This window comes from Acomys minous, assembly GCF_964271855.1.
Source record: "Acomys minous genome assembly, chromosome: 17".
Classification (NCBI taxonomy): domain Eukaryota; kingdom Metazoa; phylum Chordata; class Mammalia; order Rodentia; family Muridae; genus Acomys; species Acomys minous.
The window spans coordinates 20,074,548-20,092,098 of record NC_140500.1 but is presented as its reverse complement, the minus strand read 5'-3'; the positions used below and the strand labels follow the sequence as shown (position 1 = coordinate 20,092,098).

Sequence of the window (17,551 nt, the reverse complement as noted above, 5' to 3'; positions counted from 1 at the left end):
TCCATGGGTGTCCTGGAGGATAAACTAGATAGTACATGCAACACTTAAAACCGTCTCTCCCAAGTACAAGTGATTAATAAACATTTTCTAAGTATGGCTTGTAGATGGTGGGTGCACTGTAATTCGATACCAGACCAGACTACAAACAACTCAGAGAGAAGGACTTATTTTGGCTCACAGTTTAGGGGACACAGTCCATCATGATAGAGAAAGTATGGGGAGAGGAGTGGCACCTTGGTGTGGTGGCAGGAGCAGGAACATGCTTGTTCACATCTGGGAAGACAAAGAAACAAAGACAGGATAATGCCAGGGCCCAGTGCTCAGCTAAAGTTTCCCACTCGTGGGCTGAGACTCCAATACATGGGATGGTACCTTCCACAGTCAGGGTCAGTCTCACACAGTTAGTCTCATCTGTAAACACTCTCATAGACGTACCCAAAAGTGTGTTTCACTAATGTCACTAACGCCAGAGGTGTTCAACAATCCGGCTAGGCTGACAGTTCGATGAGGATCAGGTGCAGCTGTGGGCAACTGGAGCAGGAGGTTTGATTCTGTCCTTCGCGTGATGCAAGGAAAGAGGTTACACTTACCATGGAGGCAGTTTGAAAGTTTAGATAAAAGAGGAAAACAAGACTCTTCAAGTAGAATTGTCAATAGAAAGTACTGGATATATCTAGAGCCAGAACTAGCAGCAGGAGAGTACACATAACAGGCACAGACTGTTGAAGGAGTCTGGATGAAAGACCTAGGGATCTTTGACTGTAGTAGATCATAGAGGTACAGGATTAAAAAAAAAAATCCTGTTCCTCTGAATTTCAACATTCCCTCCAAATCAAAACACATGTTCCAAGAAGACAAGGGAGGTTGGGGAGCCTCACTCCATTGATAAATATGAGGTAAACAAAAGGTCTCATATGGGGAAGAATAGAAGCTTGGAAGATTCTTGAGGGCCCCTGACAACAGCATAAAAGAGAGTATACAGTCACTGGGGGGGGGGTGCAGATGCTGACTATCCCAGTGCAGAAAGAAAAGGGGGTCAGGGCTACACAGAGAAATCTTATCTGAAGAAAAAAGAAAGAAAGAAAAAATGAAAAAATGAAAGAAGTGAAAGAAAGAAAGAGAAAAAATAAAAAAGATTCAGGTCCTGTTGATGGTAACAGAGTTCCAACTAGCAGTGCAGACTTCCTGATGTGCCAAGACAAGCAGCGGTGAGAGGTGGTCTAGAAACTCGGCTTCTCTCGAGAGTTCCCAGGTGAGTCTTAGATGGGAACATGAGGACACTGGGCCCTGAGACACCTTCCGACTCAGTCTGTATTGCTGCAGTAGCTGTCTGATGGTCAGAATTCCTGAGCCCCGTTAGCAGATCAACCAGGCAGAGTTTCCACCAGTTAAGGATAGCTCTAAGTGTGGAAAGAGTGGGAATCCATAACCATCCAACACCCCCACTTTCCCTGCTTACAATACCCATACAGCACATTCAGAGCTACATATCTGTATCACTTGGGTTGGGGGGGGTGGCTTCTGGCAACCTGTCGTCTACTCATTAGCCCTTGTCTCTTACTCAAAGGAACCTAGAATTTCCCACAGGCCTTTATTCCTTTGTAGAGAATGTTAACCAGCTTTTGCTGCTATGACAAAAAAACCTGAGGCAAGTAACTTAAAAAGAGAAAAAAAACACATTTATTTGGAATCCTCATTATAGAGTTCCCAGTCTAAGACTGAGTGGCCCCATTTCCTTGGGCCTCTGACCAGCGTGTCAGTTCATGACAGAGGCATGTGACAACTCAAACTGATGAGTTCATAAGCCTAGAAATAAAGGAGATAGGAAGAGACTAGAGTCTCACACTTCTCTTGAGGGCCCACCTCCAGTGGTCTAAAAGCCCCCACTAGAGGCCTCCTCCCGAAAGCTCCATCATCTCTCAGTTGTGCCGTCACAGGACTACACCTTTAACACATGGGTCATAGTGGACAACCCCCCCCCAAACCACAGAATCAGGATTTGGAAGGAGGCGTAAAATGCTATTTGTACTTCCACAAGTGAGGGTTTCTCCAGCAAAAGATACACATATGATTGTGGAATGTTTGACTTCAGCTCCCGTGTTGTGGCAGGTTTGATTTTAAATGCACCCCCCCCAAAGAGGTAGGACTATTGGGAGGTGATTAGATCCTGAGCAGTGTGACCCCGTGATTAGACATGATGCTTGGACTATTGGAAAAGAGTGGACTGTGGAAGAGACGGGGCCTGTTTGGATGACATAGGTCATTAAGGGTGTGTCTTTAAAGGGGTGTTTAGTTTCTACTCCCCACCTGCTCTATTTTTTTCTTTCCTGGGCTCCGTCAATTAAGCAGCCTTCCCCACATGAGCATACCTGTCTGGCAGAAGGCCTCAACCCCCCAGGGTAAGTGGTCACCAGCTGAAACCTCTGAAAGTATGACCTAAACCTGAACTGACCGCTTCCTCTTGTGAGTGGCTTTACTGTTAAGTGCTTTCTCTCACAATGGTGGAAAGCCGACACCCATCCCAAACAGGAAACAGCATCTTCCCATCTCTCCCAAATGGGAAGTTGGAAATAAATGATGGTCTAAAATGTCCAAAATGCTTACATAATTATCAGGAATGCTTTTTAAAATGGTGGCAGCATGTGGTCAGCCTGTTTTTGGTGTTTGTTTGGTTAGGTTTTTGTTGTTGTTGTTTCAGCTGAGGGAAATATGCTCTCTCTAACCTGCTGTGGCTGGCAAGCCCAGATACCTTGGTTCGAGGTGGTGAGCATTGACCTCAGGGAGACCAGAGACCTGACATAGGGCTGGTGGGAGCTGAGCAGAGTACCTAACAAGAGCTATGCTGGGGATACCAGCAGCGTGATGAGATACACAGGAAGGATGGAAAATGGTACTTGGGTAGAGTAGTTGGTTGTTCAGCAACAGCTGGAACCCTGTCCATGGCTTCTACGTCAGATATCTACAGGCCACTGTTACCAGTTTTCTTAAAATGCCACTTTGGTCAGATCAGTTTTCTATTACCAACCAGACTCTTCACTTGAGGATGGCATCAGTTCCAAGTTCCTCGCTCTGCTATTCAAAGCCTGCTTCATGTCTCCAATTTTAGCCACTCCCTCAGTCATAAGCCTTTGGGACACAAGACAATGACCTTCAGTGTTTCCTTTATCTTTAGCCCCAGGGCTTTGTTGCCATGACCTCCCATCAGAGCCCCTCTGCTCTGACTTGGACTTCGCTTTACCAGTGCAATTTTTAGGTGCTTGTTTCATCATTGCTCTGCCCTGACACCTGGTCAACTCCATCTCCAGTCTCCATGTTCAGCTCTTACAGAATACCATCAGAAGGAGATATATAGTTTACCGGCATAAGAGCATAAATTCTAATGCAGTTCAATCAATGTCTGCAGTGGGGCTTAGGGCACGCTGTGACAGCCTTTAACTTTCACTGGTTCTAGAGCATGGCAGCATTATCTTAGTGGCTGAAGATGATCTATGTGAGGAAGGTGTACATGGCACACAATAGATGCTCAGAAAGTGATGTATTTCAAGATGATCTTGGAGTCTTCCCTATAATTACCCTGATGCCTGCCACCGCACTCAGCTCTCTGCTGGTTTCTTACCCGTGTTGAGACAGTCTCTGAGATCTCCAGGTATTTGTGCTGCAAATTCTCTGTTTTTTCTTCATTAATTTATGTATTAAATCACTTTGCAGCTTGATCGATGCCTCCTCCCTCCTCTCCTCCCAGTCTCGCGGAGGCCAGCTCTGCACTCAGCTGACCGGCTGCTTCCATGGAGCCTGAGGACACATCACATCACAGCCTTTGGGTAGAGTCAACATGTGCTCCCCACGGGAATGTGCTTAAGAATGACAGCCTTGATTTAACAACTGAAACACTGTTGAGCTGCCTGGGAGCCCAGACAGCTTGCTAAGGGAACCTGGTGGTTGTCAAAACATACCCTGGCTTTCCTTGGCAGGGGGTGTCAGGCAATAGCTGTCCTTGAGCAGAGAAAGCTCCTGGGAGCGCAGTCCTGATATGTGATTAGTAAATGGCACATGGGCCCGAGGGACCGATGCCAGTGTCAGCTCCAAGCCACCTCTATCTCAAAGCCTAGGACAATTGTGAAGTCACCAGCTCCCTTCTACAGGTCATGGTCCGTATTTTAAAACTTAGAAACATCAGAATGGCTATGAATTGTCTTGTCTTCCACATATCAGTCACAAATCCTCCTGTACATTGAAAGCTATTCCCCTGCCTTCCCTCCCTCCCTCCCTCCCCTTCCTTCCCCCTCCCTCCCTCCCTCCCTTATCTCTCAGACCCACAGTCTCAATGCCTCCTCTTTAACTCCGTGTTCTTGTTCTCTATTGTGACTGGTTCAGGGTATTAGTGAATTTGACTGAGCTGAATCTGATGGTGGGGCTTTGAAGGTAGTTTCAAGGATTCTTCCTGGAGTTTTATGTTGTAATCGTAACAACTCACCTTCACAGAAGGCTTCCTGCCTGACAAACAGCTATGTGGTTTCTTCTAGTATTCACTCTGTCTTAATTTCTGGTGTTGGGGGTGGAGCCAGGAGTTTACACACGCTAGGACGGTGCCTTGAACACAGAACCAGACACAAAAACTGTTCAAATTTATAGCATTTGCCCCTTGACAATTCTAAAAGGTATCCTGATTTGGTCCCTGTTCCACAGTAGGGGGAAAAACTGTTTTATGGTAAGTCATTTAGAGAGGGATCATTTGCATTTGGTCACATAGCCAGTACATGACAAAACGGTGATGTGAACTCAGATCCACCTGACTGCAAACACCACCCATTTAGCCGTAATGCTTTATTGATGGAGGCATCTTTCTGGATGATGCAGGAACAGAGGCTCCCAGGTTCAATGTTAAGCTACCTATCTTATATGGACCAGGCCCTCCTCCCATCCATAGATGGCTGGACTCTCCTTCGCCAATGATCAATCATGAAGATGTCCCCACAGACATGCTCAAAGGCTGGTCTGATGGAGGAATCATCAGTGGAGGTTCCCTCTTCCCAGATGTGTCAGGTTGACAACCAAGATCAGCCATCACATCCAGCATCCTCTTTTGCCTCCCTTCCCAGTTGCCTTCCACTCTTTTTTTAATTAATTAATTTGTTCACTTTACTTCCCCGCCGTAGCCCCTCCCTCCTCTCCTCCTAGTCCCTCCCCTTTCCACTATTCTTAAGAAAAAGGGAGCCCCACCCACCCCAACTCATCAACTTTCATTAGGACTGAGTTCGTCCTCTCCCCTTGTGGCCTGACAAAGCAGCCCCATCAGGAGGAAGCAGGCAATAGAGTCCATGTCAGAGAGAGACCCCACCCCCACCCTGCTCTCCTCCCGAGTGAATACACAGGAAGCCTGAGCTGCTATATCTATGTATCTATGTAGAGGACCTAGGTCCAGTCCATGCATGGTCCTTGGTTGGTGTTTCAGACTCCACACCGGCCCTGGTTAGTTGGCTCTGCTGGTCTTCTTGTGGAGCTCACGTCACTTCTAGGTCCTTTTACCCTTCCCCCCAATTTTCCACTTAGATTCCCTTATGCTTCCCACAATGTTTGGTTGTGAGTCTCGGTATCTGTTTCAAAGTGCTGCTGAGTGTAGCCTCTGAGAGGACAATAGGCCCCTGTGTGCAAGCATAGCAGAGTATCTTTAATGGTCAGAGATTGGCTCTCTTCCATGGGGCGGGTCTTGGGATGGGCCAGGCATTGGGTGGACATTCCCTCAGTCTCTGCTTTATCTTTTCTATCTTTCTCCATGCACGTCTTATAGACAGGGTAGGTTTGGGATCAAAGTTTTTGTGGGTGGGTTGGGGTCGTCCTCCCTCAACTAGGAGTCTTGTCTAGTTAGAGGGCAACCTTTTTAGCCTCTATGGCCCCTGCTACTAGGAGTCCCAGATATAGTTCCTGCCATATCCTCCCAGAGGCCTATTCTGATAGCATGCTGCAACGCACAGACCCAAAGAAGATAAGTACCAGGGAGGACCCAAAGGAAGATGCTTAAATCTCACACATAAAGGAAAATAGAACAGACAGAGGTAGTGGTTGAAGAGAGGGGACAAGGTGGGAGAGGGCGCACAGGAGAGAAATAAGGGTGGAGATCAGACCTGGGGAGAGAGGGTGGGTGAGAGGACAGAGGCCTGCAGAGAAAAGAGAAACTGAGTGGAAGCATCTCTGTGCCTTCCATACTTTTTTTTAAAGAGTATTTATTTATTTATTTATTTATTTATTTATTTATTTATTACAATGTATACTGTGTTCTGCCTGTATACATAGAGGACATCAGATCATATTATAGATGGTTGTGAGCCACCACGTGGTTGCTGGGAATTGAACTCAGGACCTCTGGAGGAGCAGCCAGTGCTCTTAACCGCTGAGCCATCTCTCTCCAGGCCCGTGCCTTCCATTCTTAACCTCTGAATTCCAACCTTTTTCCCCCACCTCCTGGACACAGTAGGCTCTGCAGCTGCTCTCTGGAGAGGCCCTGTTTTATGCCCCCCACCCCCGGCACTTCATCTGCCCCACTATTTAGGCAGCCTACTGCCAAGCTTGGCTACCCCTGATCCCCAAGATGAAACTTGCATTTCCTGAAGCACCTGATTACCCTTTAGTTGTATTTGACTTAACTAAATGACACCAGAGTGTGAGGAAGTATTAGCCCTTTAATGTGCAATAGGATGCTATTTGTATAGCATGCTCCAAAATGGCCCCTTTGGACATTTATTATCTCTTCTTCAAATATACGCACACGTACATGTGCTTTACAAACCCTGCTGAGTTCATAGCCAGTCTTTACTCATGTCTCTTCATCATGCAGTTCTCACTAATACAGTTGCCACTGTGGTGACACGCTTAATACTTCCTCTCTGCTGTCCAAAGCCTGAAGGAAGGTAACCCAGGCCAAGCATCAGCGACCAGGGAGTTTTACCTCACTTAATTAAATAATAAGTCTCTAATTAAGAAGACTTAATCTCCAGCTCTGACTCCACCTAAAGAACAGCCCCCTCTCAAAGCTGCAGAGTAAAGTCCCTGTCCAGGTCAAAAAGGTCCCTCTCAGGCTCTGTCCCAGCGACCACCAGCTGTTCCCGTCTGAAATCCATTTCCCATTTGCAAAGCCACCCAGAGAAGCACCCTCGATGTGGCCAAGCCAGCATGGGTAGAGAAGGTCTGTGTCTAACAGCGATCAACTCAAAGAGGAGTGTTGTGAGGCTGGAGAGATGGCTGGGCAGTTCAAAGCACTTCTTGATCTTCCAAAAGACCCAGGTTCAATTCCCAGCACCCACATGGCAGCCCAGAACCATCTGTTAAGCGATGCAGCTGCAGGAGAGCTGAGGCCTTCTTCTGATCCCCTCAGGCCAAACACTCATATTCATAAAATAATTTTCTTTTCTTTTTTTTGGGGGGGGGGGAAGAGGGCTGTGAAAGGCTGTCTTCCAGAGATGCCATAGCCAACACACTCAAGAACTCACAGTGGCTGTGGTTACCTGCACAAAACCAATCCAAGATGGAGTCTGTGAACATTCCAGCATGGATTGGGGTGGGCTAATAAAGCCTTACTCCTAGTTAAAGAGGTATTAACCACTGAACACTGCAGGGGGAAAGCAGCTCATTTTATTCAGTGGTCTAGCCACACACAGTGTGTGTGTGTGTGTGTGTGTGTGTGTGTGTGTGTGTGTGTGTGTGTGTGGACATGCACATGTGCATATGTGCGTGTGTATGAAGTTGTCCAAGAATAAATTCTAAAAACTTCAATGTCAACCTGAGCACCTAATGTTAGCTAAAAAGAAAAAAGTCAGGTATTTCTGAAATATAATGTCCTTCACCTCACTCTCTCCTCTCTCCTATCCTTACCCCTGTAGCTTCCTCTTGGTCTCGAAATGACTTGGCTTTTGACATTCACACACATACACACACACACACACACACACACACACACACACACACACACGAGCAGTAAAGGAAGCGTAGAACTCCAAAGGTCTCGTTAATGATGCTGGATAGCACAGTCTTAGTTTGCAGTTTCCATCTGAGGACTGGGTTGTGGTTAAAGCAGTGGATTAAGGCCACAGAAGGCTCCCTGACATCTTATTTATGCTGAAATCCAGCGTCCAGCAGAGCAGCTGGCACAGGGGAGCTTAGAACATCTGTGCGGACCTGGCTGATCTTGGCTCTCCTGGCACCGCTGCCGTTGCTATTGTCGCGAACTAATAGAGTGACCCGGGGCTCTGAAAACGTAGCCCGCAACAATGGAAGGAGAGAATGGCACCCCCATCTTACTCCTACCTCCTCTTGAATGGTCCTTAAACTAGAAAATGGGGAAGGAGGAGGAGAGAGAAAGACACACAATTAGGAAGGCTACCTGACTAAAAGCGTGTATGCCTGGATTGTCCTTGTCACTCTACCTGTCATCATGGTGATGATCTTCCTAGCTTGCCACATCTGTCCATCACCTCACTCTCTTCTATCCTTACCCCTTAGCTCCCTCTTGGTCTCAAAAGCACTGCTCTGAGTTCTTGTTCATGAAAAGACTGCCATTCTCCCACACAGCTGCCTGGATGCCAAAGGTATTACATCATTTGCTCAAGAACAATGTTAGTGCAGGAACCTGGAAGTGATTGCATTCTGAGTCAAAAGGAGTCAGTGATATATATACTATATACTATATATATATATAGTATGTACCTGCTACTAATGCCAGATAAGAGGTAGCAAGATTATCTGGAGGGTGTGAGCCTGAGTGGAAGAGATACAGGTCACCTACCAGCCACTCACAGATGGGCAGGACATCTTGGTGAAAGGAAGCCCAAAGGAGGAGTTTGAGCCTGAGTGGAAGAGAGACAGGTTACCTACCAGCCACTCACACATGGGCAGGACATCTTGGTGAAAGGAAGCCCAAAGGAGGAGAATGGCTTTGCACTGGAGAGGCGGAGGACATGGATTTGGCATCATACTCTGGAGGGCTTCCAAAGTCAGGCTCACAAGACCCAAGTGATGCAGCCTGGGATCCCTGGACTGATGGGATGATAGGACCTGTCCTCTGGAGATACTAACCTGAAAAATCACAGGCACGGTTGCCTGGAGATAGAGTGTGATGGGAAATTGAGAAGACCATGAGAGGTGACTGTGGTTACCCTAGATGATGTGGATTTCCAAGGTGGCATCACTACAGCCAAAGGGAAGAGCGAACAGCAGCTGCATAATTGAGAGAGTGGTCCAGAGGAAGAGGTGTATTAGCAAGTACCACTTGCCTTGCGTGGATACCCAGCTTGGATTGCAGCTGGATGTAGTGGCTCCCTAGGTGCAAATGGGACCACTTGCCTTAGTCATCTAGGCAATGTCCACTTCAAAAAAAAAAAAAAGTAAGTGGCCTCAGTGGAGGATATCTGGGAAAAGGCAAACACATAGGCAGTGGACTCTCCTGTAAGTAGCGGGGGTTCCAAGATACTGTCCGGCCAGAAGTGATCTCACTCGGTACAACAGACTACCCCTGACAGCTATTAAAGCAAAGTGGCTAAACAGCTCTGGAGTTTCCAGATAGTGGAGTGATGTGCAATTTTGTGATAAATGTTGCATTGCTGCCATGTTGGCTCTCGGTGCATCCTAAAGTGTCTACATCCTGGAACATCCATCCAAGGCAACCGATATTTGCTGACACATCTCTTCTTGTATCCCTCTCCCTCGATTATGGATGCTTGTTTTAAAACACAATTTATAGGCTTACTAAACAATGGAGCTGAAGAATTCTCAAAGGAGCCTGTTTCAGGAGACCAATTATTGCAAAACCAAAGACTTAAGGCCCAAAGAGGGCCACATTCCATTTTTTTCAAGTATGTGAACTCACTATCATATCATAGTGACTTGACCTGTGTCACAAATTGCCACTGTCTGAGCGACAGCTCCCAGCCTAGGAAGATAAGACACAAGACAAGATGCAACAGCCCATTCAAAAGAAGAGTTATCAGGGACAGCAGAGTTGAGTGGAGGTTCCTGGGGCCAGGAAGACGGACATTGAATTTCGCTAACTCTAAAATGATGCCCTCTTCACTGTCTTCCAGACTTAGGTCAACCATCCAAGACTATAGACTCACTGGTATTTATATGGGGTTCATGAAACTGGGTGTTTGGCTTTGGTCTGGATTTTCCATGCCCTCAGCAGAGAGGTGTGGCAGAAAAACATGGCTTCTCCTATGGCCCCACATTCCTGTCCTGACTCTGTGCCTTGGTAAGAGCCAGCCTCTTTAGTAACGCAAATCCCTCCAAGCCTATAAAGGCTTAAGATGAAATAAATGCAAGTTGATTTGTCTCAACAGGTGCCCAAGAGGTGCTGTTGTGGAGAGCTAGATACAAGACTCGCACAAGGGCTGGATGGGCTTCTGGCAGCTAGGCAGGGAAGCAGCTTCAGGAGAATGCATAGACTTTCATGTAGAATTTGCATGTAGGCTGCCTGAGAGAAATCCAGTCTTGGAATTGGGGGTGGGAGGGAACAATTCTAATCTTACATTGACAAGTAGTGGGAATCACCTCTTGCTGGATCTCAGTTTGCTCATCTGTGAAACAGGTGAGATACACCAGGTTACATACAAGAGCCCTTCCAGATGAAACAACTCATGTGGCACAGTTTCACATTACAGAGGAAACACTAGCTGGGCAGGCAGTTCTGTAATTCTGGCACTTGGGGAGACAAAGGCAGGCGAATCTCTGTGAGTTTGAGGCCAGCCTGGTCTACAAAGTAAGTCCAGGACAGCCAGGGATACACAGAAAATCCGCCTTGAAAAAAAAATAAAGGAAACACTAAGGAAGGTAATGTAACATGTGTCCTGCTTTGTTCTGGAGGCCTGTGGCCTGGAACAGAGTTGCTCTAGGTGGGACCATGCCTCATGACCTCAAGTGTATATAGAGGCTGCACCAGCCCTAAGTCAGTCTCTTGTCTCTCTCTGTCTCTCTCTGTCTCTCTCTGTCTCTCTCTGTCTCTCTCTGTCTCTCTCTGTCTCTCTCTCTCTCTCTCTCTCTCTCTCTCTATATATATATATATATATATATATATATATATATATATATATCCCTTCCTTCCTCCCTTCCTTCCCCCCCCCCGTACACACGCACACACACACACACACACACACACACACACACAAAGTCCCACTGAAGAGCATGTTCCAGGTTGCCTGTGCAGTGTCAAAAGTGAGAAGGCAGATAGATGTCCACGCTCTCCTAGGAAAGCTCTTAAGGAAAACTCTGGGTAGAATGCCCAGTGTGACATCTCCTCCCTCCTTCCGGAACACAGGTCAAGCTGCTCTACACACAGGTGGCCAAAGCCAACTTTCACGAAGTAGCAGGAGAAAGCTAGGTCTCTTCCAAAGGTGCTTTCTGGAGGGGCACCGCCAATGTAGCGCCCTCTCCACATCAGGACCTGCAACTGGCACCAAATACACATAAAGTGGCCTATAGGGAAGTCAGGGGAACAGATCTGGGCTTCATAGATCTGATGAAAGCCCCAAGAGGCAGCTGTGCATGACAGGAGTTTGCAACTCTCCAGAAGAGGCAGATTTTATAAGGGTAAAGGATTGCATCTTGAGTGTTATATAAATACCCACCATTGGCTAGATTTTTGCCTCAGCCTACAGGACCTAAGACATGCTCAAAGTGGTCCTTTCAGAAATGTCTCCAGTTAGTATCACCCAACCTCCCCCACCAACCCACCTTAGCCAGATTGGGGATTGCACTGTAGCCCACATAAGACACCATCTCCAGGGACAGTGACTGACATAGGGATCCCTTTACATGACTGCTGGATTCCTTTCTAAGCTCTAGGTCCCCAGTGGCCCAGCCCAAACTCCACCTGACCCTTGACTGTCCACTTGGGACCCTTTGTAGGGACGTGATAACTCATTGTCTTCTAGGATTTGCTTTTCTTTTAAGCCAACTGGCCCTTTTCCCTGAGTCTGGAAGTCTTAGGTGTCCCAAATTTGTTCCCAGTGTCCCGGACCATGCTGGAAGAGAGTAGGCCCACAACATAAATCTTTTTAAAAAAAATTTAAAAATTAAGAAATTAAAAATCACTTCACCTTCATTCAGGATCGAACTCCACTGAAGACAAACTTGCTATTTCTGGATGGCATTTAGAGTAAACTGTCCCTTCCCCAAAGAAATTCTGTTCCCTCCACCCCCAACCCCATAGTGTTGCATCACGTAGGAAGAAAGAATGCAATACAAGCTCTGTGGAGAACTCTCAGGGGCCAGCAGTTTGAACTGTTTGAACCCTACTCCAGGGAGCAGCCCCAGCAGGGCCAACCAATGAGCTGGGGGTTTTGAAGAGAGTCTGAGAGTCTTCTCAAACCCATAGCAGGAGATGAAAAGCAGTGAACAGGGAGAAGAATGGGGCAGGGCCGGGTGTGGTAGGGTGTGGTAGGATGAGGTCGGGGAGGCCTGCCTTGCTCGGCTCCCAAGGCACATCTCTAGGTACACTTTATCAATGCAGAAGTCAGAGGATTTCTGTTGGGAGAGCCAGGAAGAAATATCTGGATGAATAAGCATGGCTGAAGCCTCTTGATTTCATCTCTTCAAGGGGCAGCAAGGATGTGGAGAAGCAAGGATGCAGAGGAGGAGAGAGGAATGGGAGAAGGGAGGAGAAGCTTCCCAGCAGGATTAGCCCAGAAACAACAGTCTGGACCTCTGGCAACTAGACTCCAGGCAAACCACAGATTGGGGGGAAGGGGGTGCGGCAGCAGTTTCCAGGATCAGAACAACAGGGGCACTGTGAACACGGAGGCACTAAGCCATGTGCCTTCTTAGTGGCTCAGTCAGGTCTCCTGTCACTGGTGTCTACAGTGGGAGGCTGCACTGGGAAGCCTAATTAAACAATCTTGGTCTCTTTTTTAGACAGGATCTAGGGTACCTTGCCCTCCCCAACACAAACATGCACACACACACACATACACAGAGGCATGTACACAAAACAGTCAATTTTGTTTTCTCATTTCCTCCACTTGGTCCCTAAGCATGTGCGGAATGCTGCCCCATCCCCTAGACACTTTAAAGATGAAATCTCTTATAAATGTGCCAATATCTCTCAAACCCCTGTCCTGAGAGCACCTCTGCCTGCCTCGCTTAATCCTGCCTATCTGTGCTGTGTCTGTTTTGCTTTGCGGGGGAAGGTAGACCTCCCAGAGCCAATTCCCAGACCAGTGCCAAATCTCAAACACCAGCTTTTAAGGCACGGAGAGGTCAGAGGTGACACTGCAGGGCAAGATTCCGGCAGGTGCCCTGCTTTTCAGCATATTGCAAATTGTAAATCAACAGGCCCTCTTGCCCTCCTCCTTAAGCTTTAGCGTGCACTGAAAACCAAGGGAGCCAGGCTGCCTGGTCCTCCTGTCTCCCCAGTAGATAAGCTGTTATTCAAACAGTTCTTGACAAGAAATGTCTGTAGGTATCGGACGCTGGCTTATTTTATCCTGTCTAATTTAAATCCACAATCCTTGGACTTGAATTTGATGGATCATTAATAGGGAGACCCAGCCACATTGTCAAAATTAGCCACCAAACTCAGGGTCGTCTTGAAGTAGGAAGGGCCGAACCAGTGGCCTTCCCTGGTTAGACTGTAAAGCAAGCAGCCTGTATTCCATATAAAAAGCAACAGCAGGAACCCAGAGTGAAATTGCAGCCGGAATTAAACCTGCTGTGGGGTTATGCCACAAACCACCCAGCTAAAAGAGGAACAAAGAGATTCATTCTGAGTTTAAAGAATATGGGGGAAACCCCCAGTCTGTCCTTTAGCTGGACCGAGGCAACCCTCCGTACTCCCCACCTTAAAGACATGGAGCACACCTATGCTCAGCCAGGCTCAGGTAGTGAAGAGTCAGGCACGTTCCCTGAGTGATGTTCTCCACACTGCGCACCTGGGAATGGGCTTCCCTGAGCTACCAGGAACAATGACAGGGGGGGGCTAAGGACTTACAGTAAAGGAGACAACCGTGAGACGCCCAGAGCCTGGGACCACGGAGGACAGTTGCAGGGTGGGGAATCACCCCCCCCACTTCTACAGTCTGTGCTGACTTTAATCCACCAGTGCCACACCCAGCCTTGGCACAAACAATTCATCTATCATCCTTCTAAACCAGTGGTTCTCAACTTTCCTAACCCTGAAACCCTTTTTAATACAGTTCCTCATGTCGTGGTAATTCCCCGCCCCCCCCCACACAAGCATAAAATTATTTTGTTGCTATTCATAACTGTAAATTTGCTAGCGTTATGAATCATAATGTAAATATTTGATATGGGACCCACCCTCAAAAGGGTCACGACCCACAAGCTGAGAACCAACATTTAAGCTCAGCAAGACCAGTCAGGAAGAGGACACCAACTTTCTTGGAGCTTCTAGCCCCACTGGTGCATTTGCACTAACTGTAAAATGACACAGAAAGTAGCAGCCTTCACTCCTTAGCACGTCAAACACCCAACAGCAGCAGCAGAAAAACTCACACTTGCTCAATGGAGTCACGTTTTATTTCCTGGGATAAAAATGAAAAGAATAAACTCCTGAAAGCCTTCCTCCAACATCCTTAGATGCTTCTGTGAAGAAAGTCATAAGAAACGCTTAAAGGGACCAAAAATAAAATTAGATCTGCTGTTCTTCTAGAACAGTCTCTACCCTAGACACAAAGCACCAATAGTGCATCCCAGAATAATGAGAGGCTTGGGAACACAGGAACCTGAACATCTTTTTCAAGGTCTCTGGCCCCCGAGTGTCACAGGAAAAGATGACTCCCTCCCCCTCGCAACTCTTTCATAATTCAAAGTATATCTTAAGAACACACCCAAATATTCTTTATGTGCACCACTGTACAAAATACACTCATCTGCCATAAAAATAATGTTTGCCCCATACACAAATATAATCACATGTAAAGTAAATTTGGAACACAGGGACAGGGAGGGCCTATGGAATCTCCTGGGACCAGAGCTATTTAAAGTCATTTTTGTCTGAGTTATCCCTCTGCTGGGTATAGAAAACTGGCTATGAATGCATCCCTCTCACAGTGCTCACCATTTCAACCGCTCCTGCGTCATGGAACGCGATACATTTTAAAAATAGGTGACCCCTAGTGTTATGGAAAACGGAGGAAAAATGGGGGAAGTTAGAGGGCAGCAGGGTGAAAAGGAGAAAGGCAGGCATCCAGGCATCGGTGACCAGGTGGGCTTAAAATACTCTGTGGTATAAAGCAGATGCCCAGGCTCAAAGGGGGCCACCCCTGTTCCCAGCTCCACTTGTCACCAAACTTCCTGAATCTCTCTTTACAAATCTGTTTCCCGGCTTGTGTCCAGACAGAGGGCATACAGGGACCTCCGCAAGTCCACGTTGCTCTTGGCCTTGAGGTGACACTTTTCTAGGGGACAGCTGCCCCTTCTGATACTGTCAGAAGTCTCCAGGGAACCACCGGTCTTGCAGACGGAGGCCTTGCCGCAGCTGACCTTCCGTTGACCCCCTGTGTCCAGCCCAGACTCCCGCCTCTGGATGCTTTGCTCTTCCTTCAGGGCAGCCTGCTCCTCATGGTCTGTCTCCCGATGGTAGAAGTAATTAAAATTGGAGACGATGACTGGCACAGGCAAGGCGATGGTGAGGACGCCCGCGATGGCGCAGAGTGAGCCCACGATCTTGCCTCCCACAGTGATGGGCCTCATGTCTCCGTAGCCTACAGTGGTCATAGTGACTACTGCCCACCAGAAGGCATCTGGGATACTGGAGAAGTGGGACCCTTGGTTGTCTGCCTCTGCGAAGTAGACAGCGCTGGAGAAGAGGATGACTCCGATGAAGAGGAAGAAGATGAGCAGCCCGAGTTCTCGCATGGACGCCTGCAAAGTCTTACCCAGGATCTGCAGCCCCTTCGAGTGGCGGGAAAGCTTGAAGATTCGGAACACCCGGACCAGGCGGATCACCCTGAGGATGGCCAGGGACATGGCCTGCTGTCCATTCTGCCCACTGCCCCCCGGTTGTTGCTCTGCCAGCTCAGTGCCCAGGGTGATAAAGTAGGGGAAGATGGCCACAATATCAATGATGTTCATAATATTCCGAGAGAACTCCGCCTTGCTGGGGCAGGCAAAGAAGCGCACGAGCAACTCGAAAGTGAACCAGATCACGCATGTAGTCTCCACGATGAAAAATGGGTCAGCCAGGGTCCGAGGCAGGAGTGGCGCCACTGTGGGGCCAGAAGAGGCACCAGACCCCCCGCTGCCATTGGCCCCTGAGGCGGGGGCTGGAGGCTGGGGCGGCACTGGGGGATGGCGGAGCAGCTCCCGTTCATCCCTGAACTCAGGCAGAGTCTCTAAGCAGAAGGTGATGATAGAGATGAGAATGACCAAAACTGACACGATGGCGATGGCTCTTGCGGACCCTGAGCTTTCTGGGTACTCGAAGATAAGCCACACCTGGCGCTGGAACTCGTTGCGGGGTAGGGGCTTCTCCTCTTCCTTGATGAAGCCCTCATCCTCCCGGAAGCGCTCCATGGCCTCCTCCCCCAGCTGGTAGAAGCGGATCTCATCTGCAAACACATCCAGGGAGACGTTGACCGGCCTGCGCAGGCGGCCCCCAGACTGGTAATAGTAAAGGATGCCATCGAAGCTGGGCCGGTTGCGGTCGAAGAAGTATTCATTTCTCAAGGGGTCAAAGTAGCGCAGGCGCTTGGCTGGGTCCCCCAGGAGGGTGTTGGGAAACTGCGCCAGGGTACCCAGCTGTGTCTCAAAGCGCAGACCTGAGATGTTTATGAGGACGCGCTGGTGATGGAGCGACCCTGTGTCCTGAGGAGTCAGGTCCTCCTCCACTGTGCCCAGGCCAGGGTCGCCTTCTCCCTCTTCATCCTCAGCAGAGGGCCTTCTAGGCTGGGACAGCTCCTGAGGCAAAGGGGGCAAAGGGGGAAAAGGCGGCCCACCCTGGTCCTCATCCTCTTGAGTGGCGCACCCGTTCGGTGAGGTTTCTTTGGACTGATTACTGAGCCCAGCCGTCGGAGGGCACCCATACTCTCCCCTGGGGGTCTGCCCACAGCTTGCCCCTGCCTCCCCTCTTCCTCTGAGGGTCATGGCACTGCCGTTCTCCAGGGGCACCAGGGAGATCTCCATGGCCCGGGGGCAGGGGGCATGCTGCGCCCCAGACAACAGGTTCCCACACCCCCAACTCACGCTCAGCGCCTTGCGTAGGGCTCCTCTCTAGCCAAGGGCCCAGCCGGCCGACTCCTGGCTGGCTGAGGTAGCTGGCCCGATCCCCCCTTAGCTGATCCTGACGTCAAGAAGCCGCTGCCCTTGCTCCCTGCCTCTCTGTCTCCCTCTCAGTGTTCTGGCAGCTGGTTACCAGGCAGCAGAAAAGCCTCCTTCCAGCAGATGCAACCTCCAGCAGCCCCTCTCTGGCTGAGCTCCCTGGCCTCCGCCCTCTGTGGCTCCCTGCTCTCACCCCTCCCTCTGCCCCTCCCCCCTCCTCTCCTCTGGGGACAGAGTCAGAGAGTGCCTCTCGGGAGGGTTCAGCTGGGGCCCCGGCAGCAAGGACAGGAAG

General features: G+C 48.8%; 1 protein-coding gene across 1 annotated transcript; it reads right to left on the bottom strand.

The window, feature by feature from the left end:
• Positions 1-14,499: 14,499 nt before the first annotated feature.
• On the bottom strand, positions 14,500-17,463 carry KCNA5 (potassium voltage-gated channel subfamily A member 5). Its single transcript, XM_084766695.1, has one exon. The coding sequence runs from the start codon at positions 17,122-17,124 to the stop codon at positions 15,307-15,309; it is 1,818 nt and encodes a 605-aa protein (XP_084622821.1). The 5' UTR covers positions 17,125-17,463; the 3' UTR covers positions 14,500-15,306.
• Positions 17,464-17,551: the final 88 nt, after the last annotated feature.

Coding starts and splice junctions, on each gene's coding strand:
- KCNA5 (XM_084766695.1), bottom strand. CDS start 17,124: ATGGAGATCTCCCTGGTGCCCCTGGAGAACGGCAGTGCCATGACCCTC.